At 42.1% G+C, this 24,226-nt stretch overlaps 1 protein-coding gene across 8 annotated transcripts in view; it reads right to left on the bottom strand.

The window, feature by feature from the left end:
- Positions 1 to 24,226, bottom strand: part of MARK3 (microtubule affinity regulating kinase 3) — a 107,894-nt gene that overhangs the window by 48,498 nt on the left and 35,170 nt on the right. For all 8 annotated transcript variants that reach the window (XM_074956299.1, XM_074956305.1, XM_074956297.1 and 5 more), the window contains 4 exons: positions 23,862 to 23,915; positions 18,185 to 18,233; positions 14,684 to 14,749; positions 10,197 to 10,267 (listed from right to left, as the gene is read on the bottom strand). In XM_074956299.1, coding sequence (XP_074812400.1) covers positions 10,197 to 10,267; positions 14,684 to 14,749; positions 18,185 to 18,233; positions 23,862 to 23,915 — 240 coding nt within the window. The remainder of the gene's footprint in view (positions 1 to 10,196; positions 10,268 to 14,683; positions 14,750 to 18,184; positions 18,234 to 23,861; positions 23,916 to 24,226) is intronic.

Raw genomic sequence — 24,226 nt, 5'->3', positions numbered from 1 at the left:
GGTTCAGCGATTGGAGTGAGAGAAACAACTTGTGTGATAAGTTAGTAGGGAGTCATAAGTTACTGAAGGTTTGTGCATCATGAGCCAGGCAAGGATCTGAGCACACCTTACCTCATTTACTTTGCACTTTATGCAATGAGTAGCAAACTAAAGGGAATGTGAAAGAACTCTGGTCTTGTTCAGCGTACTTTTAGGTGTATTTCATACAATAATTTCATGACCACATTTCTCAAATACAGAATATTTTTTTCTGCAACTTTGCATGGTGGATCATATAAGGTCACAGTGAATGACTTAAATAAGGCATTCGGGGACAGTGGCATTCACAGAGTAGTACTCTCCAATATAAGCTGTGACGTATGTATGTAAAGCTGTAGGAAAAAATCGTACATTACACTGTCTTATTTGACACACAGTATAGGATCATGTAATGAAACACTATCGTAATGCACATGAACATCGGGTCAGAATTAAGGTTGGACATGCAATCAACATAGCAACACTGAAAGGTCATGAAACATCAATCTTTATATTCTTTTAATTTTTTTATGAGAAAGTTTATTAGCAGGTTTCATTTGAGAAGATCACCAATTTTAAAAAGGTGAAGTAATGTTATACTTTGTAATTCATTGCCAGTTTTCACATCAGAACAGGAGAATTCTGCTATAGCTGGGTAATAGTCCAATGCTCTGTGTATGACCATGCAAACAGAGTCAAGAAAGAATTTTCTCTTATTTTTTCAATGTTTAGAATGGTAACTCAAGATTATTTGCAAGCATGTTAGAGTAAAAATTCTTCATGTCTAGACTAGATCTGTTTGCATTTTACACTTAAATGATAGGTGTTTCATTCTGGTATTCAAATGAAAATGTGTCGTGTCTGTATTATAGATTACAAGAACATAAGAATGAGCCATACTGGGTCAGACCAAAGGTCTATTCAGCCCAGTATCCTGTCTACCGACAGTGGCCAATGCCACGGGCCCCAGAGGGACTGAACCTAACAGGTAATGATCAAGTGATCTCTCTCCTGCCATCCATCTCCACTCTCTGACAAACAGAGGCTAGGGAACACCATTCCTTACCCATCCTGGCTAATAGCCATTAATGGACTTAACCAGTTCTCTTTTAAACCCTGTTATAGTCCTAGCCTTCATATTTATGCATATCAGACAACAGCTTGGAAGCAGATGTTCTATAAAAAGGTTAACTACACAGTCACTTGTTTATTTTTCATTTACTTCTTTATTTCCTTCTGTATCTGGCTCCCTCATTCTGTGTTCCTTTTTCTATAAGTATAGACTTTTTTATAATGCTTATTAATTTATCATCAGCTTTCTGCTCACACCCCATCCACCTGTCTACCTTCTTCTCTTCCTCTATTACTCTAGCACCACAAGCCCCAGTCAGAGCTCTACTATATTTTTCACCTCCCCAAACCATCCCCAGAAACCCTGGGTCTTCAGGGCCATCAACATGACTAGTATCTCATGCGCCTCTCACTTGAATAGCGTGCAGAGACAGAATATGGTCTGATTGTTACGCCATCCTCAACTGGAAGCAAACATCACTTCTGATCCCAAATGGCCACAGAAACAACATGTTGATCAAGAGATTTTCATTGCTGACATTTTTGTACTAGCTGATGCACCTGTAGACAAATTTAGGGGCTGAAACAGTGAAGCAACAGCTAAGAATGGAAAGGAAAGGGGAAAAGGGCAGGCATGGGAAAGGAAAGGAAAGGAAAGGAAAGACCAACAGTATGAAGGAAAAGAACCCAAATTCAATGAAGAACTGTACCAAAAATGTTTTTATTTATAAATTTTCTCTGGGCTGGGTCCCTTTCTTTATCTCATTGGTTTCCTTCTCCCTTCTGTTCGCATTATGAAGTTGGTGTCTCAGTCTGAGAAATCTACCTAAATTGTGGAGCTGTCACTAGCAGTCGATTTCTTACTTGTCTGATACATACTGCACTGCTGATTTAATTTGTGGAGGTTTTTTATAGGCCTAAACAGTTACAAATCTGCCCTGACATCTGCCCAATTCCAAATATCATTATGGATAACAAACAGTTACTCACCTTCTCGTAACTGTTGTTTTTTGAGATGTGTTGTTCACATTCATTCCAATCAGGTTGTGCACATGGTGCACACAGAGTCATCGGAAAGTTTTCCCTTAGCAACTCCCATTGGGTGGGCTGTGGAGCCCCCTGAAGTGGCACCAGATATAGGACCCCGCGCCTCCTCAGTTCCTTCTTGCCAGCTACTCTGACAAAGGGGTAGGCAAGTGGGTATTGGTATGGACATGAACACCACATCTCGGAACAACAGTTACGAGAAAGTGAGTAACAGTTTTTTCTTCGAATACTTGTTCTTGTCAATTCCAATCAGGTGACTCCCAAGCTCCACCCTGGAGGTGGGATTGGAGTTAAGGAATCACTGACTGGAGCACCACTCTGCCAAATGCTGCAACATCTCTGCTGTGCTGGGTGATAGCATAGCGAGAGGTGAACGTATGCACTGAGGACCAAGTTGCTGCCCTGAAAATTTCTTGTATCAGGACCTGAGCCAGGAACGCCGCTGACGAGGCCTGTGCCCTCTTAGAATGTGCTGTAAGTGCTGGGGTGGGACCTTGGCCAGTTTGTAATGTGTGCAGATGCATTCAGCGATCCAGGAAGATATTCTTCGAGATGAGACTGGGAGCCCTTTCATCCGGTCTGCTACCGCCATGAACAGCTGGTTCGACTGCCTTAAACGGCTTTGTGCATTCGATGTAGAACGCTAGCGCCCGCCAAACATCTAATGAGTGCAGCCTCTGCTCTTGACTACTGGGATGAGGCTGAGGATAGACGACAGGTAGAAAAATGTCTTGGCTAGTATAGAAGCATGACACTACCTTGGGAAAAAAGGCTGGGCGAGACCTGAGTTGCACCTTATCCTTGTGGAAGACTCTGCAGGGTGGATTGGAGGTAAGGATCTTTAACTCTGACACCCTCCTAGCTGATGTAATGGTGACCAGGAAGGCTACCTTCCATGACAGGTAAACGAGTGAGCAAGTCGCCAGAGGTTCAAAAGGGGCCCCCCCCATGAGCCTGGCGAGGACCAGGTTAAGGTCCCACACAGGAACAGGCTGTCTAATTTGAGGATGTAGCCGTTCCAGATACTTGAGAAAACGTCCTACCGGTGGGGTTGGCGAATATGGAGCATCTGGACATTGCAGGGTGGAAGGCCAAGATAGCAGCGAGATGTACCCTGATGGATGACGCTGCCAGGCCTTGGTGTTTCAGGTGCAGAAGGTACTCTAGAATAAGTGATACAGGTGCCTGGAGTGGAGGTGTGTGCTGTTGGGCACACTAGCAAGTGAACCTTTTCCACTTAGCTAGTTAAGTGCCTCTGGTGGATGGTTTCCTGTTGCCAAGTAGGACCTTTCTTACAGGTTCCAAGCACAGAAGTTCCATGGGGTTTAACCATGAAGCTTCCATGCCGTGCGATGGAGGGACTGGAGGTCTGGGTGGTGAAGGTGACCGTGGTCTTGAGTGATCAGATCGGGGTGGAGTGGTAATGCAATCAGGGCGTTCACTGACAGCTCCAGAAACATGGTGTACCAGTGTTGTCGAGGCCACGCTGCGGCCACCAGAGTTACCTCCGCTCTGTCCCTGCAGACCTTGAGAAGTACCTTATGCACGAGAGGGATCAGTGAAAAGGCATATAGCAGTCTGCCTCCTAAGGGTAGCAAAAACGCTTCTGTGATTGAGCCAGGGCTGTGACTCTGGAAGGAGCAGAACATTGGGCACTTTCTGTTGCTCTGGGTGACAAACAGATTGACTTCAGGAAACCCCACCTTTGGAAGGTGGAGTGTATGACATCCGGACAGATGGACCACTTGTGATTAAGGAATGATCTGCTGAGGTGGTCTGCTAGTTCGTGCTGAACTCCTGGGAGATAGGACACCTCCAGGTGAATGGAATGGGTGATGCAGAACTCCCATAGAAGGAGAGCTTCTTGACACAGGGGGAAGGAATGGGCTCCACTTTGCTTACTGATGTAAAACATGGCAGTGGGGTTGTCAGTCATCACTGCCAAGCACTGTCCTTGCAGTCGGGCCTGAAAAGTTTGGCATGCTAGTCGTACTACCCTGAGCGCCTTGATATTGATATTAAGGGAGAGCTCGTCCTGTGACCAAAGGCCCTGTGTTTGGAGATCTCCCAAATGCGCACCCCAACTCAGAACTGACGCGTCCATTACCAGGGACAAGGAGGGCTGGGGGCTGTTGAAGGGGACTCCTTCACACACCGTCCGAGGGTTGAGCCACCATTGGAGGGACTCGAATACGTCTCTGGCACCTTCACCACTGAGTCCAGGCTGTTGCATCCTGGGCGAAGGCAGACATGAGCCACGCTTGCAAGGGTCGGAGACTCAGTCTGGCATGCCAGACCACATAAGTGCAGTAGTGGTCGGGTACTGGTGGAGGCCTTAAATAATATTTGACATGGCTTGGAATCGAGTCTCTGGTAAAAATGCCCTTGCCTGTACCGAGTCCAGCACTGCTCCGATGAACACTATTCTCTGGGTCAGAGACAAGGTTGACTTGTTCACATTGAGGAGGCGGCCCAGTCCTCTGAAAGTGGATCTGACTAAATGGACCTGAGATTCCACCTACTCCCTGGTGCACCCCCTGAGCACCAGTCGTCGAGGTATGGGTATATGTGCACCCACCTCCTCCAGAGGAAGGCTGCTACGACCAACATGCACTTGGTGAACGCTCGACCGAATGGGAGAACCGTGAACTGATAATGTTTGTGGTTGACCACAAATCGTAGGAATCATTTGCGTGCAGGCCGAATGGCTATGTGAAAGTACGCATCTTTCATGTGGAGGGCGAAGTACCAGTCTCCCGAATCCTGTGAAGGGATAATTGTGCTCAGGGAGACCATGCAGAACTTCAGCTTCACCATGAATTTGTAGAGTCCTCGCAGGTCTAGAATGGGTCTGAAGCCCCCTTCCCCTTTTACCCTGAGGATTAGGAAATAGTGGGAATAGAATCCCTTGCCCAATAGCTCCTGAGAAACCTCCTCCACTGTTCCTATGGCAAGGAGCGCCTGCACCTCCTAGATAAGGAGTTGCTTGTGAGCAGGGTCTCTGAAGAGGGACAGGGAAAGGGGGTAAGAGGAAGAGCAGAATTGGACAGAATATTCCACTTCTACTGTGTGAAGAACCCAGCGGTCCGATGTTATTTGGGACCAAGCACGGCAGAAGTGGGATAGACAATTCATGAAACAATGGGAAGGATCTGGTGTCGTGGTAGGTGTGCTGTCCTCGGGCTCGCCTTCAAAAGGCCTGCTTACAGCCTGACGAAGGTTGGGTTTTGGCCCTGCCCAGAAGGGGGATTGGAAGGTTTGTGCCTGCCGTTCCTGCCCCTATAACTATAAAAATCCTGCCGCGGCTGAGGAGGATATGGGCGCTGCTATTGCCGTTGGGGCTTGAAATGTTTTCATTGGGTTTCTGGAGTGCATGCCCAACAATTTCATAGTCGCCCGGGAGTCCTTTAAGCTGTGCAGGAGTCTGTCTGCTCTGAAAATAACCCTGCGCTTTCAAACAGTAGGTCCTGCACGGTTTGCTGCACCTCCAGGGGCAACCCGGATGCATGTAGCCATGAGCTCTTCCTCATGGCTATTCCTGAGGAAAGAGTGCGGGCAGCCGAGTCCGCAGAGTCCAACGAAGCCTGCAAAGAGGTCCGTGCCACTGCCTTCCCTTCAATAATAGCAGAGAACTCGGCTCTGGAGTCTGGTGGAATCAGCTCCTTGAACTTCAACACGGAGTCCCATGAGTTGAAGTTATATCTACTGTGGAGGACAGTTTGCTGGTTGGTTATCCTCAGCTGCAGTTGCGTAAACCTTCCTGCAGAAAAAGGTCCATCCTTTTCGACTCTTTGGATTTAGGGGCCAGCCCCTGCTGCCTGTCTCTCTTTCTGATTAACCACTGACACTACCAGAGAGCATGGTTGTGGGTGAGAGAACAGATACTTGTACCCCTTACAGGGGATGAAGTATTTGCGCTCCACACCTCTGGCAGTAGGCGGGATTGAAGGCGGGGTCTGCCACAGAGTCTTAATATTGCTCTGGATCGCTTTTATTAGTGGCAGAGCTACCTGGGATGGAGGGAGGATGTCGACCATGGGGTCCTTGGGTTCGACCACTTCCTCTGCCTGTAATCCCATGTTGCAGGCAATCCTCTGGAGAAGGTCCTTGTGGGCCCTGTGGTCAACTGGAGGAGGGCCTGAGGTTGAAGCTCCTGCCATTGCCTCGTCCAGGAACAAAGATGAAGAGGCCAGAGGCGGAACGGGGTCCTCCTGGCCCTCCGGCTTCCTGACCTCCTTTTGGTCAGTATCTGGGGCCTCTGTGGCTACCGTAGCCATGGTGGCGGTAGCCTGACTTTGCAATGGGTCTTGCCTCTGCGGCAACCTGGGAGGCTTGTGCCAAAGTGGCCTCAGATCCCCAGGGCATAGGCCGGTCCTTGGCTGGCTGGGTGGTTGGTTGGTGCTCAGAGGCCACCGAGCGGGAGCCCCTAGAAAAAGAGACCTGGGCCTGAGGGTAAGGCCAGGGCGTCCAAAAGGGCCATTGTGCTGGAGGCTGTCACTGGGGGAGTGCCATGCCATTGGTGCCTACCTCCGTTGCTTGTCAGATCTGTGTTGGCTTTGACAGGAATAGAAGGAATCACTGTCCGAGTCTGATGAGATGGATCTCCACTGTGATGACCACAGTGGAGCCAAAGTGTCCTGTGCTAGGGACTAGTGCCAAGCTGATGATGCGGGGGAACGGTGTCAAGGCGCTCGTGCCAGGAATCTGGAGCCGGTCCTCTCTCGGAGCCGGGGATAGGTGCCGCGCCGTCCTCTGTGCCAGGGAAGGGGAGCAACATCCTGCTGATGCTGGGGAACCCCGCACAGAATCCAGAGCCGAAGAGCGGTGCCTTGGAGATGACGATCTGGAGTGGGGGCCAAGGCAAATGGTGCCTGACAGGAGAGGGTGAGTGCTGCATCATGGTCTGCTTGTCTCTAGACAGCACCGGAGCGCATCTCTGACCACCGGGGGCTGAGGAGCCGTCATGGCAATTAAATCTCTGGCAGCTGCAAAAATGTCCGGGGTGGAGGGTAGCTCCAAATCCTCCACCTGGAATGCCCATCTGAGGAGTTGCTGGGCTCCGGACTAGACATTCACCTCAGGCGAACTGAAGTCAACGGTGCCAACTCTTGCTGCTTGGGCGCTGGATGCTCCTTCAAGGGACACACCGGTGCAGCACCTGCGGGTCCAGCTGCTTTCAGCACTGGGGACCGCCCCCTGTCGGCTTTTCTATGCCGCTTGTACGGTACTGGTGAATGCGAGCGATGCTGGGTTGTCTCCTCAGCGTGTGGTGCCAGAGAGTGCCAGTTACGAGGGTCTCAGACTAGAGTCCTTCTTTGGCATTCTGTCACGTACTGATGCTGTGGCACTCCGTACGGACGCGCTCGGTGCTGGGTCCTGGTGGTCCACAGCAGACTGAGGATGAAGAGCGGATTCCATGAGCAATTGCCTAAGTTGGAAATCTCGCTCCTTTTTTGTCCTGGGGCGCAAAGCCCTGCAAATCTTGCACCTTTCTGCCTTGTGTGCCTCTCCCAGACTCTTCAGAAACGAGTCATGGGCGCCACACATTGGCATAGGCTTACTGCAGGTTCCGCAGGGTTTAAAGCTTTGGGCTTGCGGCACGCCCCGGAGCCCAAGAGTTGGGGGTGTTGGGATTGGGGAAACCCTGCTCCCAAACCTTACTATATATACACACTATGTACTAACAATAACTACAACTAAACTAAACTAACCTCGCTATGTAAAGAATGCTAAGGGAAGCGCTTGCTAGGCAAGAGATCGCAGATCCAATGAACGTCACTGGTGGTAAGAAGGAACTGAGGAGGTGCAGGGTCGGCAGAGTCCTATATCCACCACCATGAAGGCGCTACTCCAGGGGGCTTCACAGCCGACCCGATGGGAGCTGCTAAGGGAAAAGTTTCCGACGACTGTGTACGTGGCACGCACACTCCTAAATGGAATTGATATGAACAAGCACTCAAAGAAGAATATTAACAAACAGCCCTGCTTCTAGAGTTTCTCAGAGAAGAGGCAGAAAGATTAACAAAAGCTACTTTCTAACAAACTAATGCAGGTGAGGAGTAGTCCGGGGGCATCAATTACCTAATTTGCTCGTTTCCCAAAAGGCACAAACTTGGGTTCCTTGTTTTTTCATTAATTTTTATTCATACATCTCACACATTGGAGAATTTTTCTGCTGAGGAAGGATGATCAGAGCAGACTATCAACCCAGAGGCCTGAGGGTAGGGCAAGGAGAAGTAAATTGTATGAAGAATCCAAAACATCTTTAAAGTGCAAATATTTGCTCTCCGAGGCACAAAAGCAGCTTAAAATGGAGAGCAGCAGAGCATGGTTATATTTTTGGCATTTGCACACTTTCATACTTCACCTGTTAAACATGCATTCTATGCATAATACATAAGCTATTTACTGCAGCATAATCAGCCATGGCCACACTTTTTCAAAGTAGAAGAAAAACTTGGATGACAGCAAGGAAGTTGAGCATGTACCAAAATATTGCTCTTATTATCCTGTGCCCCCAAATGACAGTGCCATGATGGAAAATGCTCACTCAAAAGGACTATATGATTAGTAGAACATTCTAAAAGTTGCTGTATACCTTCAGGGTTTTTTTTAAATATTATGAGACAGGTTTCTAGAACTGGAGTTCAGTGACCTCTGTTTTATAAACTCTTTGGGGAAAGAGTGGCTTGGTTCAAATTCCCTTTCAGAGAAGTCAGTGGACTTGAATAAAATAACTGGGATTGAAGGATCAACTGTACACAACATTGTAGATGAAGTAACAAAACATGTAAGTACTGTGACAGAACATTTGAAAAAAAAATCTCCTGATTAAGAACAATAGCCATGGGGAAGAGTGAACATACTGGTGAAGCAGATTTGACCGCTGAAAATTAGAAGCTAATATCACTGAGACTGTAAGGGACAGAGGGTAAAAGCAACACACACAAAAACTCTGAATTTGAAGGGGAGATTTTTCTGTCTTCCTGAATTTAAGCACAGGAACCTGGAATACAGCCTGTTAAACAAAAACAACACACGCCAGGGTTTTGTGAATGAGTGGCAGAAATGGTTCTTACTGCCTGTCAATCTGCACACTACTCAAAGAATATCTTCTGGGATGTGATGTCTGCCAGCTGGATCTTGCAAAAGATTAAGGAGGATACTGCAAGACTTAGGGAGGATTCAAATGAAAAGAGAAATAGTGCTTTCTTTTATTGATTTTATTTTTGCCTCCTTATAATGGAAGCTGTCCTAAATAATACTGCCCTTTTTTCCTATTAGTGTTTATTGCGACTGTCACATTTACTTTAGTGAGGTTACTGTTTGTATCAGTTAAATTTCTCTGCACAGTACATTTCCACAGAAACGTATTACACACATTAAAATATTAGATACAGGGAATAAACGAGTCATTCCTACATTTTCACTATTTCCCAAATAACTAATGGTGGACACACTATTCTATTCAAGACAGAACAGACAAGCATAAAGGTGTCCATTTATGTTACGAGATTTACTTCATGCAAAATGTCCTTAACATAATTGAAACATTAGATTGTATGTAAAATTATATGATTTCCTTCAACAGCTGTGCTTGTTCCCTCTGTGCTATCAGATTTTTAAAATGAAGTTAACTCCTGATCTTTCTTCTTAGATCACTGTCCACAGATGGTGTGCCATGGAATAGATCATCAACAAAAGCTGGTAAGGAAAATAAAGACTGGGGAATAACAGTACATTTGCAAATAAGTTTTCAGTTTATTATCCATATTCATTATTGTTTATGATGTCATTTATGTCATGTTTTCTGGCACATGATCTGGACTAAACATCACATGTTGTACTGCTGACATCCCTGTCCTTAATTGTCATATAATTTAGCACTCTACATTCACTTTTTACAGGAATCTACTGGTTTTGCTGTTATTTAATGCAACAAAAAGTCAGCAACAGAGCGTGCTTGAAAACACCCATGGGAAAGCTCACTGTCAACTGTTTTTTCATGTGTTTTAATGCTAAAGTTGAGGATATAAGAGCTGTTAGTCTATCATACATACCTGTCTAAATTTAGCTCTTGCTTCCTTTTCCTTCATTCTTCCATGTGCAACCAGATAGTCAAATACTTCACCTGCAATTGAAACATATCAAAGATTAAATGAGAACTGTTGAATATTTTAAAATACTAGCTAGTTAATTTCAAAATATAGTGTTAGTTTCGTAAATGTAAGAGTAACATATATTGTATGAGCTACATAAATGTCAGAAATTGGAGCTAAATTTGAGATTTCAGTTAGAATGATTTTTCACATGAATAAACAATCATAAAAGGGACTAACTTTTCATTTTTGCAAAAGGCTCATGGCAAGAGCCCAGAAGAGTGATTTACTATGATGTCATAATTTCACCGAGAAAAGAAAGACTTTAAAAAGAACTAGCTGGGTGACTGAATGCAGGCAAAATATTTGTTTTCAATCATTTATGGTAGAAAATGAGCAGCATGCCTTCCTTTACAAAAAAAAAAAAAGTCCTGAATTCCTTTCAGATTTCCATTAGAAAAATATCTGCTGTATCACAGAGATAGACTGTCATAAGCCTCATCTACAGTACAAAAATGTTTAAAGGATCTTGTAAATATGGTTGTAGCCTCAGAGTGTTATAATATAGTTAATCTAAGTGTACAAAAATTATATTACAATGATGGAAATCCCTGTTTCAACCTGTGGTTGAAATAAAATGGGGTCTTCATTATAAAAACCATCCAGACTGATGTGATGAAGGAAGCCAGAATTTAAACATCATATATAAGACATTGAAGAAAAGCATCCTGGCATAACAGGTCCTTGGAAGACTTCCAAAATGTAAAAGAAACACAATGCAACATGTCAAGGGACATTTGAAGGACATAGTACTGAAGAAAAATTGAAAAGGGCTGCATTTTTAAACAGTCAATTAATGTCTGGCATTTTATAACTAGCCTCCTTGACTAGTTTTTAAATGTTGCTATCTATCCAGTGAAACATCGACTTGTTTGTCACAGTGTGACTTAAATGTTTTTCTACTGAAAAACTGTAAGCATTAGATATGGAAGAGGTAATGCTTCCACATACATAAATAGGTCTTTAAGTACAAATAAATCATTTCATTTAAATAATCTAAGATTTTAGGAGTTCAAAGATCAAATCACTATTTTAATATTTATATACTCAGATAAGTTAGAGAACACTTTTCACATTACGACTTCAAAAAAGGAAAAATATGTAATTAAAAGTACTTTTAATTTTGAAAAAGTCACAACCTGGAATCAACTCAAACTGATTTAAGTACAGAATGCACAACAGACACTACAATAAAGAACACAACATCTGACAAAAGGAGTTTGCGTGAATGGTTTGATAAGTTTGCATCTTCTGAACAGATTTTTTTTTTATTTCCAGAGTAGCAGTTAAAATACAACAGTCAGTGATGATAACTCCCTGAAATATATCTTACAGCTATTTCTTTTTAAAGTATTAGTAAATAAAAATTCATAGAAATGCGGGGGATCAGACAAAGAAAAAATCCAACCCTGTTTATCGGAAACGTTTCAGGAATATCAAAAGCAGAGAAAAACAGTAGTTCAAATAACCAAGGGAGTTACTGAATATTTAACTTAAGTTGAGACAGATGACTAAAATGTAGATAAAGGGGAATTTTTGGAATGGAATCCATATTGGGGCACAGTCATCTGCTATTATATTTTCATGTAGCATATTCCATAAGTATATAATAGTACTAATGGCTTCTGTGCCAAACACACAGGTCTCTCATTTCAGCTAAAAGGAGAGACTCAGGCCTGGTCTACACTACAGAATTAGGCTGATGTAAGGCAGCTTACGTTGACCTAATTATGTCAGTGTGTCTATGCTACAGCCTTGCTCCTATGGACGTAAGTGTCCTAATACACCGACATAATAATTCCACCTCTGAGAGAGGTGTAGGACTTATACTGGTGTAGTTAGGGCAACGCAGTGCCCGCGTAGACACTGCAGGTTACCTACATCCGCAGTTAGCTGTCATTCTTGTCAATTTCACAGCTCCCTGTTGGAACTGTGAAATTGACAAGAAAGCCGGGCTTACAGCTTGGGCTGTCACCCCAGGGCAGATGGAGGGCTCCAGCTAGAGCCCAGCTGCCCCCGGCTCTCTGCTCTCAGTAGCACTACTGCCCGGGCTCCTGGCTCCCCACTGGGAGCCCAGTAGTCGGGTAGCCAAGAGCCTGAGGGTGCAGCTGGGGCCCTGGCAGGGAGCAGGTAGCCAAGAGCCTGAGGGTGCAGCTGGGCTCCTGGCAGGGAGCAGGTAGCCAAGAGCCTAGGGGGGACAGAGGGGAAAGCTGCACGCGGAGCTGAGAGCCCATCCTCTCAGTCCTCCACACTGCGCCTCTTAAGTCAGTGGAAGTACTCCTTTTGAGGATGCGCACCACCGACAGAAGGAAGTTAGTGCGGACACGAACCACAGCAGTAATTACAACGGTAGGTATAAGTTGAGCTAACATAGATCGACTTAAGTTTGTAGCGTAGACATGCCCTCAGTTATCTGTAGTAGTTTTAGGCCTTCTATCCTCTGTAAGCCAGTCACTAGATGGCAGTATGACCTCAATTTTAAGTCAAAAACTATCAAGTAGAAGGGAGAGGTGCACACACACTAGCATGCTCAACGTGCAGAGGTCAAAAAAGCTAACAACGTTAGGAACCATGACGAAAGGGATAGATACTGCATACAGTGTGTCCCGTCTCAAAAAAAATATATATATTTTGGTATTGGAAAAAGTACAAAATAGGGCAACAAAAATGATTAGTGGTATGGAACAGCTTCCATATGAGGAAAGATTAAAAAGATGAACTGTTCAGCTTAGACTGAGGGGAGATATGACAGAAGTCCATAAAATCATGAATGAGGTGGAGAAAGTGAATAAGGAAGGGGTTATTTACCCCCTTCACATAACACATGAACTAGGGATCATCCAATAAAATGAACAGACAGCAGGTTTAACAAACAAGGAAGTACTTCCTCACACAACGCGCAGTCAACCTGTGGAACTCAGGGCCAGGGATGTTGCGAAACCCAAAAATGTAACTGGGTTAAAAAAAAAAGTAGATAAGTTCATGGAGGATAGGTCCATCAATGGCCATTAACCAAGATAGTCAGGGATGCAACTCCATGCTCTGGGAATCTCTAAACTTCTGACTGCTAGAAGCTGGGACTTGAGAATAGGTCACTTGATAAATTGTCCTATTCTGTTCACTCCCTATGAAGTATCTGGCACTGTCTACTATCAGAAGACAGGATACTGGGTTAGATGGACCATTGGTCTGACCCAGTTTGGCTGTTCTTATGTTATTATGCCCTTCCCTACCATTAGTCCCATTTACACAACTAGAAAATTAGTCTATGCATCTATGGCTCCTAGGAATTCAAATATAACAGCTAGAACACAGTTTATATTAGCAACCACATCACGATATCCCAGATATGCTGCACATATGCAGTGGGACCCAATGGTGAAACTCTGCTCTTCTGTTTCGGAGGACAAACCTCTATGTCCCCCCAGCAAAACTGAAGATATGCCTCAAATATTTGTGCGATTCCCACTAGCTGATTTTGAAGTTTAACCATTTTTAGCTATCCAGAAGAGTAAATGCCTTGATTCTAGCTATAGTTACAAACAGCGGAAAACACTGAGAAAATGTTCACATTTGCTCAAAAATTGGGAATTAATTATTCAAAAGGGGGAGTCAGTGGAGGAACTTAAAGAGGGGGTAACAGAGACAAGGTGGGTGAGATAATATCTTATTGGACCAACTTCTGTTGGTGAGAGACAATTTTTTGAGCTTTCGCAGCTCTTCAGGTTTGGGAAACGTATTCAGCGTCACAGCTAAATACAAGGTGGAACAGATTGTTTAGCACAAGTAGTTAAATTTTTCAAGGGACCATTCAAGGTGAAGAGGCCCATGTGGCTGTCAGAATGAAGAGTCCAGAAGATTTTGGTAACTGCAGATCTTACTTTAATTTAAAAGGGTCACTTTAATCAGGATAGTCCATATGTCACCAACGTTCAAAAACAAGAAGTGCAATGTTGAAGTACTGGTTATTTAAAATGCAAGGGCAAATAGGATATAACTTCAGGTGGAAAAGTGTAGCAAATCTATTACTTCATACAATACTACATCTGAATATATACTTAACTTTACCAAATACCACATCAATGAAACCAACTGTCGTACCAATTCCTGCCTATTGTGAATATCCTTATTTTGCTATTACCACTATGATGGACTGACTGATCAATGAAAATTATGAAAAAAATTCCCTCTGGATTTCAATAAAACTTGACTTACTTAAAAAATTGTACAGCTTTAAGAAAATGCCTCCCAAAAAATTAACATTTCACCTGAAATGTTGCACTATCATGAAATCAATGTTTCTTGTTTTAAGGAGTATTACAAAAGAAAACTTTAATACCATTTGGCAATTTCTTTACATTTGTATCACATAAAAGGAAAATACTTACCCCCACTTGCATACTCCATGATTAAGTAGAGAGTTTTTTCAGTTTCAATTACTTCAAATAATTTCACTAGAGGAAAAAAGAGCAGTTATTTACTAAAAGATTACAACCAATTATAGGAGTCTAGTTTTCTGTTAGTCTTTGTGGAAGATTCTCTCAAAGTAGACTACTGCTGCTTGACAATATCAAAACAACTTTTCTTAAAAGCAATTATTTCCATTTCATGCTTCTAAATGGAAAAACTGAAATGCTTTATTAGTAGTTTGTAGTCTGGGTCAAACTTTTATGAATGTACAATTCTGGCTTGAAACACCCTCAGTTTAGGGTCAAGTGAAAAAAAATCAATTAATTTAAGCATAGCTCCCAAAAAACAAAGTACTGGGTAACAGTAATTTGTATACATTATATACAGGGTAGGTTGTTGCCTCAACTATTGTCTACAGAATCTGAAGACAATACTGTATCACTTTAAATTAATTTACATTCTGAGTGCTTTCTCCTCTCCCATGGGAGTAGGTTTTTTTAAATTTTATTTAAGTGAAAGCTTGGCTTCTGGAGCACAATTACGCAGCAATTTTCAGTCATTTGTGTGACTGCATAATCACATTATACATGGGGTCCCAGGCAATAAGTATTCTTTTTCCTCCTCTTTAAAAACCACTTCTCAGATATAGTGGTGCATCAGCATGGCAAGGCAAGTCTATGCAGCCAATGAAATGCTCTTACGTTAAAACACTTATCTCCCTATCACCACTTTAAGTGGGCTCCATGATGCAGAACCTTCATTAGACTTGTATACCACTGCTTTCACTTAAAACAAACAAACAAAAAAACCTGTTACTAATCTTTCCATAACTGTTGTTCCTTTAGATATGTTGCACATCCATTCCACTGTAGCCATGTGCATGCTCCAGTGCACAGTTGGGGAGTTTTTCCCTTAACAGTTCCCATCAAGGTGGCATGAGTGCCCTCAAGTACCTTCCTGCAGACATAAAAGGCCAAGCTGCCCTGACCCCCCCTCTTCAGTTCCTTACTCTAGAAAGACTCTGATAGAGAGGGGAAGGAGGATGGGTCATGGAAATGGACACATGCAACACATCTTGAAGAAAAACAGTTACAGAAAGATTAGTAACTTTTTTCCTGGAGTGATTTTGCACCCGTCCATTCCACTGTAGGTGACTCACAAGCAGTCCCAACTGGAGGTGTGTTTGGAAACTATTTCAACAGGAATCAAAGGACCAGTCATCCAAATTTAGCATTGTCTTTAGATTGCCGATAGTGTAGTGAGAGGCAAACATGTGACATGATGTCCATGTTGCCTCTTTCCAAATGTCTAATATGGGCATGTTAGCAAGAAATACTGCTGAGGTTGCTTGGGACTAAGTCAAATGACTCAACAATCTCTCTGGCGGCTTCACGTTAGCAAACACAAATGGGTATCCCATGATGAAGTCCTTTGTGTGGAAACAGGACTGCCCTTCATTCTGTCCACAAATGCAACAAACAACTGAGACCAAGATCGGAAAGATTTCGTCTGATCCGAATAAAATGCTAAAGCTCTTCTAGCATCCTGAGGGTGCAATCTCTCCTTATGTTTGTTATCATGAGGCTTTAGGGAAAAGATTCATAAGAAAAAAAAACAGTTACTCACTTTCTTGTAACTAGAAAAGGAGTACTTGTGGCACCTTAGAGACTAACCAATTTATTTGAGCATAAGCTTTCATGAGCTACAGCTCACTTCATCGGATGCATACCGATGAAGTGAGCTGTAGCTCACGAAAGCTTATGCTCAAATAAATTGGTTAGTCTCTAAGGTGCCACAAGTACTCCTTTTCTCTTTGCGAATACAGACTAACATGGCTATTACTCTGAAACCTTCTCGTAACTGTTGTTCTTCGAGATGTGTTGTTCATGTGCATTCCAATCAGGTGTGCGCACGCGCACACATGCACAGTAGCCAGAAGACTTTTCCCAAAGCAGCCTCCGTCTGGCTGGTTGGGACACCCCCTGGAGTCACGCCTTCATGGTGCTCAATATAGAGCCCTGACGACCCGCCACCCCCTCAGTTCCTTCCTGTTGGCTACTCCGACAGAGTGGAATGAGGGTGGGTATTGGAATGGACATGAACACCACATCTCGAAGAACAACAGTTACGAGAAGGTGAGTAACTGTTTTTTCTTCTTCGAGTGCTTGTTCATGTCCATTCCAATCAGGTGACTCACAAGCCCAAGTTTAGGTGGCAGGGTTGGAGTCTTCCACTTATTGGAGCACTGCTCGTCCGAACGCCGCATCGTCTCTGGCCTGCTGGGTAATCGCACAGTGCATGGCGAAAGTACGGATGGAGGAGCATGTCACCGCCCTGCAGATTTCCTGAGTGGGAACCTGAGCCAGGAATGCTGTTGATGAAGCCTGCGCCCTGGTGAAGAGCTCAGTGATTGGAGGTGCAGGAACACCTGCCAGGTTGTAGCACTTACGAATACAGGACGCTAATCCATGACGAGATACATTGTGACAACACAGGCTGACCTTTCATTCTGTCCGCCACTGACATGAATAACTAGACTGATTTTCTGAATGGCTTCATTCTCTCGATGTAAAAGGCTAGTGCCCTGCAGACATCCAGAGAGTGGAGCCTCTGCTCCCTGCCGCTGGAATGAGGCTTAGGGTAGAATACCGGGAGAAAGATGTCCTGGTTGATTTGAAACTGTGAGACAACCTTCGGGAGGAAAGCAAGTATGTGGCTCTCAGAGGGTTTTCTGCTGCCAAGGAGGACCTCTCTAACCTGGTCTGAACAGGGAAGCTCCATTAGGTTCAACCATGGAGTTTCCACACCGCGAGGTGAAGCGACTTGTGATTTGGATGTTGAAGATGACTGTGATCTTGTGTCAGAAGGTCCAGGAAGAGCGCCAGGGTGATTGAGGATTCCACAGACATGTCTAGGAGAGATGTGTACCAGTGCTGACGGGGCCAGGCTGGTGCTATCAATATGACCTGAGCTTATTCTCTCCGGATCTTGAGCAGAACCTTGTGAACGAATGGTATGGTCTGAAAGGTGTATAGGAGAGAACCTCCCCAATGGAGGAGGAACACGTCCGCGCTGGAGCCTGGGCTGTGATTTTGGAAGGAGCAGACCTGCTGGCACTTCCTGTTGTGTTGCGTGGCGAATAGGTCTATCTGGGGAAAGCCCCACCTCTGGAAGATAGAAATTGTGATGTCCGGGTGAACAGACAACTCCTGGCTGTGAAACGACCTGCTGAGGTGGTCCGCCAGCTTGTTCTGTACCCTGGGGAGGTACAGCTCTTTATACCTGCCTGCGGTATGAGAGGCAACAGAGGGTGCTCATGCTGCCCCACCAGGTACCACTAAGGGAAAAAACTCTGACAACTGTGCACTGGAGCTCTCACACACCAAAAGCAAAATGGACATGTGCAATCACTCTGAAAACAAGCAGTCTTCTAAAAAGTTAGTTACACAGAACCAACATGTTAGGAAAACATGAAATACCTATATTTGGATGATTTAAGATCTTCATTATTCTTACTTCTCTGAAAAGCTGAAATAAAAAAGATAATAGGAAATCAAATAAACTAGTGACAAAACCATTACCATTCATTTCTTTCTAAGAAGCTGATTATTTTGTTCTATATCTAATGTTTAGAGTTCCATACCTAATCCTAATAAATGGTAGAGTAAATGTGAGAAACACAGGAATACTACATATTTCACTTTCAAATGGACAGAATAATCTTTTTTCAGAGAAGAGTAAAATGCCAGCTTTAAAAAAAGTTCTTCTAAAGGGACACTGGATACTTCAAGAGATAAACTGAGGCTTTAATCTCAAGATTATTGGTTCTGATCCAGTTCACTTTAATAAGTTTCATTAAAAGGTTACATTTATTACTTATGAAGGTCATACTTACTGCAGCATTTCATATTCCAAAAACTGGCAATACCATGGTGTATTAAATGATTTTATTTTAAGATAGCTCCCCATGATGCGACTATTAAACGGAAATTCCACAAGTGGGAACTTTGTTGCCTATATAGGAAATGGGAAGCCCTTCTTATAAAATAATATTTTTAGAAGTTATATCATAGTCAAATTTGACACACTATATATATACACACACAAGTGTTAGGCTAGGGTTTTATTTTTTTTAATATCAAAATAAGATAATCAGTCCCCAGTTTTCTGATATTAGCCAAGATGACAAATTACACTAAGGCAAAGTCTTGGATTATTGATGTATAGTTTTCTTAAATTAAAAAAGGCAAAGTTATCCCTTCTCCTCTTTCTGCACTTTGTGCACTTCTTTTCTGTTACACTGAAAAACTGACATGTAGGTCATGTTATTTTAATATGCAGTACTGCCCTCAAAAACTTGAATTATGAATGCCATAAACACTCATTTCTTCTAACTGACAACCTAAATATAAGATAGACATCACCATGAGAACACTGAAATACAAATGCTATTGTATATACATTCCCTTTTATTTTGCAAATGTCCATTCTCAGGAGGCTTGCGAGAAGGGGACACAAGAAATCATCTTTTTAGGCAGCGCAGTAAGTTGTAATCAACTGCAAACCGTTCACATCCCCTCACATCATCCCAAGACTCCAGATGGTTGGTATTCTCAAGTCTTGATTATTTTGTGAAAGCTGCTCTGGCTTGACAAGAAAGGGAGCAATCAAGTGGGTTTTTTTTTTTAAATCCAACAGTAGCCTTACAGCTTCACTAGTGAATTAAAAGGCTATGGTATACTTAATAAAGAAAGATCTAAGTCGAAAACACACTACATTACAAAATGGACAAAAATGAGTGACCGTTCCGTGCCTAGAGGATCCTGCAGACTAAGTCAGAGATAACAAGAATCGATGAAAATAAGAACATCATAGTGCTACTGTAAGTTTCCTTCAACAAGATCTATCCACACATTCTAAAAAATTAGTATCTTCCCTATTTAAATGTGTCCTGTAATCTGCAGGGAGTAGCAGCTGCAGCTATGACTCAATGGACATTAAAATAATTTACATTAAAAAAAGGTTGGGGTGTGAGAAACAAAAATAAGAGCCAACAAAATGGAGGAAAAGAAAATCCTTTGTACCATTCCTGTTGAATGGCACAAACATCTTTGACCATGAATAATCCTAATGGTCCATAACAGTGGTGTTTCACCACGGATGAAGTAGACAGAGGAGGAGAAAGAAATAAGAGCGGCAGGCACAACAGCAACTATGCTAAAATATGAGAGAACTAGGTGTGTTACCACATTTGATTAACAAACAAATCCATGTGTTCACCTTTGCTAATTTAAGGAGTGTGCAGGCTTGGACATAGGGGAAGAACTAAGCAAAATTGTTACTGGAGGGACTGAGCAGAAGAAGTCATCGGGCAAGAGAAGTGTACACAGACTCTCTACCATGCCCCAGAGTGTCCCTAGGCCCCCACAATAACCTGGAAAACAAGACACTGAGAATCACACTACTTCTACTAAGCCTGTCTATTTTTCAGAGCTTATTTACATAGCAGAATAAAATGGTGCTAGCATTAGGTATTTTAAGTTTCAGTGAAAAATTACTAAAAACCCACGTGACCCTTACTGAGAAACCAAGAGGTAACAAAAGCGGCAACAAAGAAAATTAAGATTACAATCAGTAATTCAGCCAGCCTAAAAGCACACCCTTACAGCCTTGACACAAAGAGAAATAGTTCAGGAGGATGAGGGCTTTTGTGCACTTTCCTAAAGTTAATTTAAGTTTTAAACCTTATATTCGGATAGATATAGGAAGTGATGCATGCAAACTGAAGTGTTGGCTAGTGATCAGAAAAGGGTGCTGGAGTTCTGGTTCTATCTGTAACCGTGAACTGATTCATTGCAAGAGATGCTTGTTATTTGAATTCTGGCAGTGCTTAGGAGCCCCAATCGGGGACCAGAACCATGCTGTGCTAAGCACTGTACAAAAACTTAAATTCTATCACTGTCCCAAAGAACTCACAATCTAAGCATAAGACAAGTGGTTACAATAAACAGGCAGGACATTTCTAGACCCGGACACTTATCCTTGAGGTAGGTACCTTAGATAAAACTGTGTCACAGAAAGGACACCGTATGTTTAAATTAACTGTTTGTAAAATGCTTTGAAGTCCTTAAAGGAAAGTGCCTGTAAACTGCCAAATAACTACACACTGTTCTTTAGCCATCATATATTTGGATACTTAACTTAAAAAAAGAAATTAACAAGTGATTTGCACCATAGTATGGTAATTATTTTTCCTACTAAGACAGCTGAAACACACAAAATGAAAACTGATTAATGTGTTTTTCCAGAATGACTTAGCAATTTTATTTATGTCAAGTTCCTCACTAGGAAGGAATTTTCAGTACAGTACCTAGTTATAAATCATAAATCGTTGCATTAATAATGTACACAAGATACACAGTATCTTAGCTAAAATAAAGTGAATTTCTGTAATATAGAAACTCATTTTCAAAAAATTACATGTTATATTTTGGGGGGCAAGAGAGGGCTTTTAGAAAAATTTGATTAATCTAACAATACTAGCAGGGAAAACGCTACAAGAACAGGGAAGCACAGTATTCAAATAAATTTAAAATATGCAGAGGCATTATCATAGTAATTAGGTTCTAGAAAATAAGTTGTCTTTACACAAATCAATCTCAAGTGTCCCTACAAAAAAACCCAAACATTTGGGATGAGAGATGGATAGAGAGAGGAAACTAGTAGACTGGAAGGCGCCAGCATCACCATCACTGGCTCTGCCACCTAAAGATGACTCATATACAGCTGGAGTGTCAGTGCTTAGCTACTATGTACCATTCTTATCACCACCAAATATTTTATCTATGCTTCTAAGGTTCCTAGCCTGAGACAGCTTCCACCTTTGCAAACTGCACTGCACATCTTTGTTGCTGATTCAGAGCAGGCTATAAACTCTGCTACACAACCCTGATGCTGAAAGATTAACTTCAAACAACATGCAGCAAACTTTTGAAACATCACCCTTTAAACATGCAGCTGCATGCATGTGTGGATGATTAGGTACATGTCTAACTGGTTCTCTGTATGCACAAATTCTACTTACGTTGGGCATGTGTATTTTCCACAATTACACTTGTACCCCAAGTTTTTGAAAAGTTATTGCAAGAAATAAATTATCGTCTTTGCTTGTCCACGGAAGAGTAAACCATTCAATCACATCACTCTTAAAACATGAGATCTTCACCAAAAAAAAAAAAACAGGTTAGCAACTTCATCTCTTTAATGTTAATCTCATCTACATCCCAATATTTTGACACTATTCTGCCAGACTCTCTTTTAAGAAATAACAAGTCATTTGATCTTCGGATACTAAGGAAATAGGTGGCAATAATTTCCAAAAATCTAATCCTAACCCAAACTACTAAAACCAGCTACACAACTGAAGTGTAAATATAAAAAAATAAAATGAAAATGAGAACCATCAAGCCATAACAATGGTTTGAAATTGAGATGGAACAGGTTGAAAACTGGAAAGGGATCAATGAGTACATATTTCTAACCTTGGGTTTTGCTGGTTTCTTAAATCCTGTGACCTGCAAGGTGTTTGCTTTCCGCGTAGTGGTACAAGTTCCAGATAGTAGAGATCTTTGAAATACACTAAGATATGGATATTGTTTCTCCTCAGCTGCTCCATGCCTCTCCCTTTTTTCTGGCCGCCCCTTCACCACTCACAAAAAAGCTGCTCTGAACATTCCTGATTACCTGCCACTATCTCTCTGTTTGTCTTTCCATATCTCCCCCAATTCTTCTTCCAAGGTGCTCCGAGTAACTAACAAATCATTTGACTTTCATGTGTAGATTTCCAGCAATGTAGTAACTTCTCTTATTTAAAGTGACATACACTTTCATGACAATATTTTAAAACTTCAGTGTAAAACTCATATCATTAAATACAAAATATGAATAAAGCCAACAAACATATAATTACAAATTGCATCACAAATGTTTTAATGTATATTTATACATTTTTGCATTTTTCTGCACTTCTTCTGAAGCCCCCAAAAAAGTGGACTGTGGTGGTTGCTTTTGTGATGGGTGTACCTTTTACTTAAAATGGAATGAAACTATTTTCAGAGAAGCTAAAGAGCCATCAGATGATAACTTACAGTCATAGTTTACCTGAGCCAAATGAAAAACTCCATCTCTTAATTAACTGAGCCATCCAGTCCCCAAAAGCTTATGTTTTCCCCATTTGCTTTTGTGCCATTAATTTAGATAAAAGCACCTATGCATATGGTCTTTTTACCATTTGTATAAATCTGAATAAATATCTATGTTATCTAGTGTATTTAGCTTGATTTCACATAAAACAAATTCCTGGTATTATATCTTACCAAAATAGGATAAATCCATATATTTTTATTAAAGTACATACATAAAAGCCTTTGGCTATCAGTGTTTTAGTCAGGAAAGTGCCTAACAGGTGTGCCCCCTGTGTACAACTCTAGGTCGTATCTGTGTACTTAGTGACAAAAATAGTATTTATCACTTATTCTTGCTAGCATAGATGAGCCAATATGACTATGGCAGAAAGTGAGATGGTTTCTCTCCTCCACCCCCACTCATCAAAAGAATTACATTTCAATTTGTAGAATCTTTTTTGCTGGTGATTATGTATGAGGCATAGACACCATTTGACTTTTAGCCCACAGACTGAAACTTTGTAGTTGTAAATTTAACAAAGTGACTATTGAAGTGACTGAGACAAAACAGATGTTCGTGGATGCCATTTTTACTGAATTGGACACACGTGGAAGGAAAAAAAAAAGGAAGCCAGATGAACTCTTTTCAATTTACTTAAGAGTTCAGGTCATTTGTGTAACAAAGTAAGACTGGCAAAAGACATGTAATTTTCTCTGTTTGTAGCTTTGTATGCATTCTTTATTTGAAGGATGTGCTCATCTTGCAAGACTGCAAAACTGTCCAAAACAGGCCTTTTACAAGGAAAGTTAGCATTAAGGTGCAGTAGCTCAGTTGTGTATTTATATGAAATGTGAGGTAGGTGTTGCTTCAGGGACCACAACATGTGAATTCAGGAGTCAGAGAAGGAAGAGGTAAAGGGAAACAAGTTGTAGTACAGTTGAAAGATAAGAACAGTTAAACAAAGAAGCCTACCTTTTGAAGACTAGTTGGGTTCAATTGTGTTTTGTCAATTATTTTTATTGCAACCTAGAAGAAAAAAGTTTATGATCAGTATTTCCAGTTTAGATGTGATTAGTCTGTAACATGGTTACAGTTGTTTAGTCTTAGAAATGCAAGGCATGAAATCAGATCAAGAAGATTTCACAGATATAGTTTTATTAATAAAACACTCTGAATAAACGTATTTGGAACAAAATGACTCCTAAAGAAAATAAAAGTAGGCTTCAGTTCTGTTGGACATATTGGACAAATCAGACAAAAAACAGCACTTAATGGTATTACAGCAGAGGGAAGTTCAAATGGTAGGAAGTAAGATGTATTGCAATGCAATTTAAATA

The sequence above is a fragment of the Natator depressus genome, chromosome 6, assembly GCF_965152275.1.
Source record: "Natator depressus isolate rNatDep1 chromosome 6, rNatDep2.hap1, whole genome shotgun sequence".
Classification (NCBI taxonomy): domain Eukaryota; kingdom Metazoa; phylum Chordata; order Testudines; family Cheloniidae; genus Natator; species Natator depressus.
The sequence above is the reverse complement of the archived record's forward strand: the minus strand, read 5'-3'. Positions and strand labels throughout refer to the sequence as shown.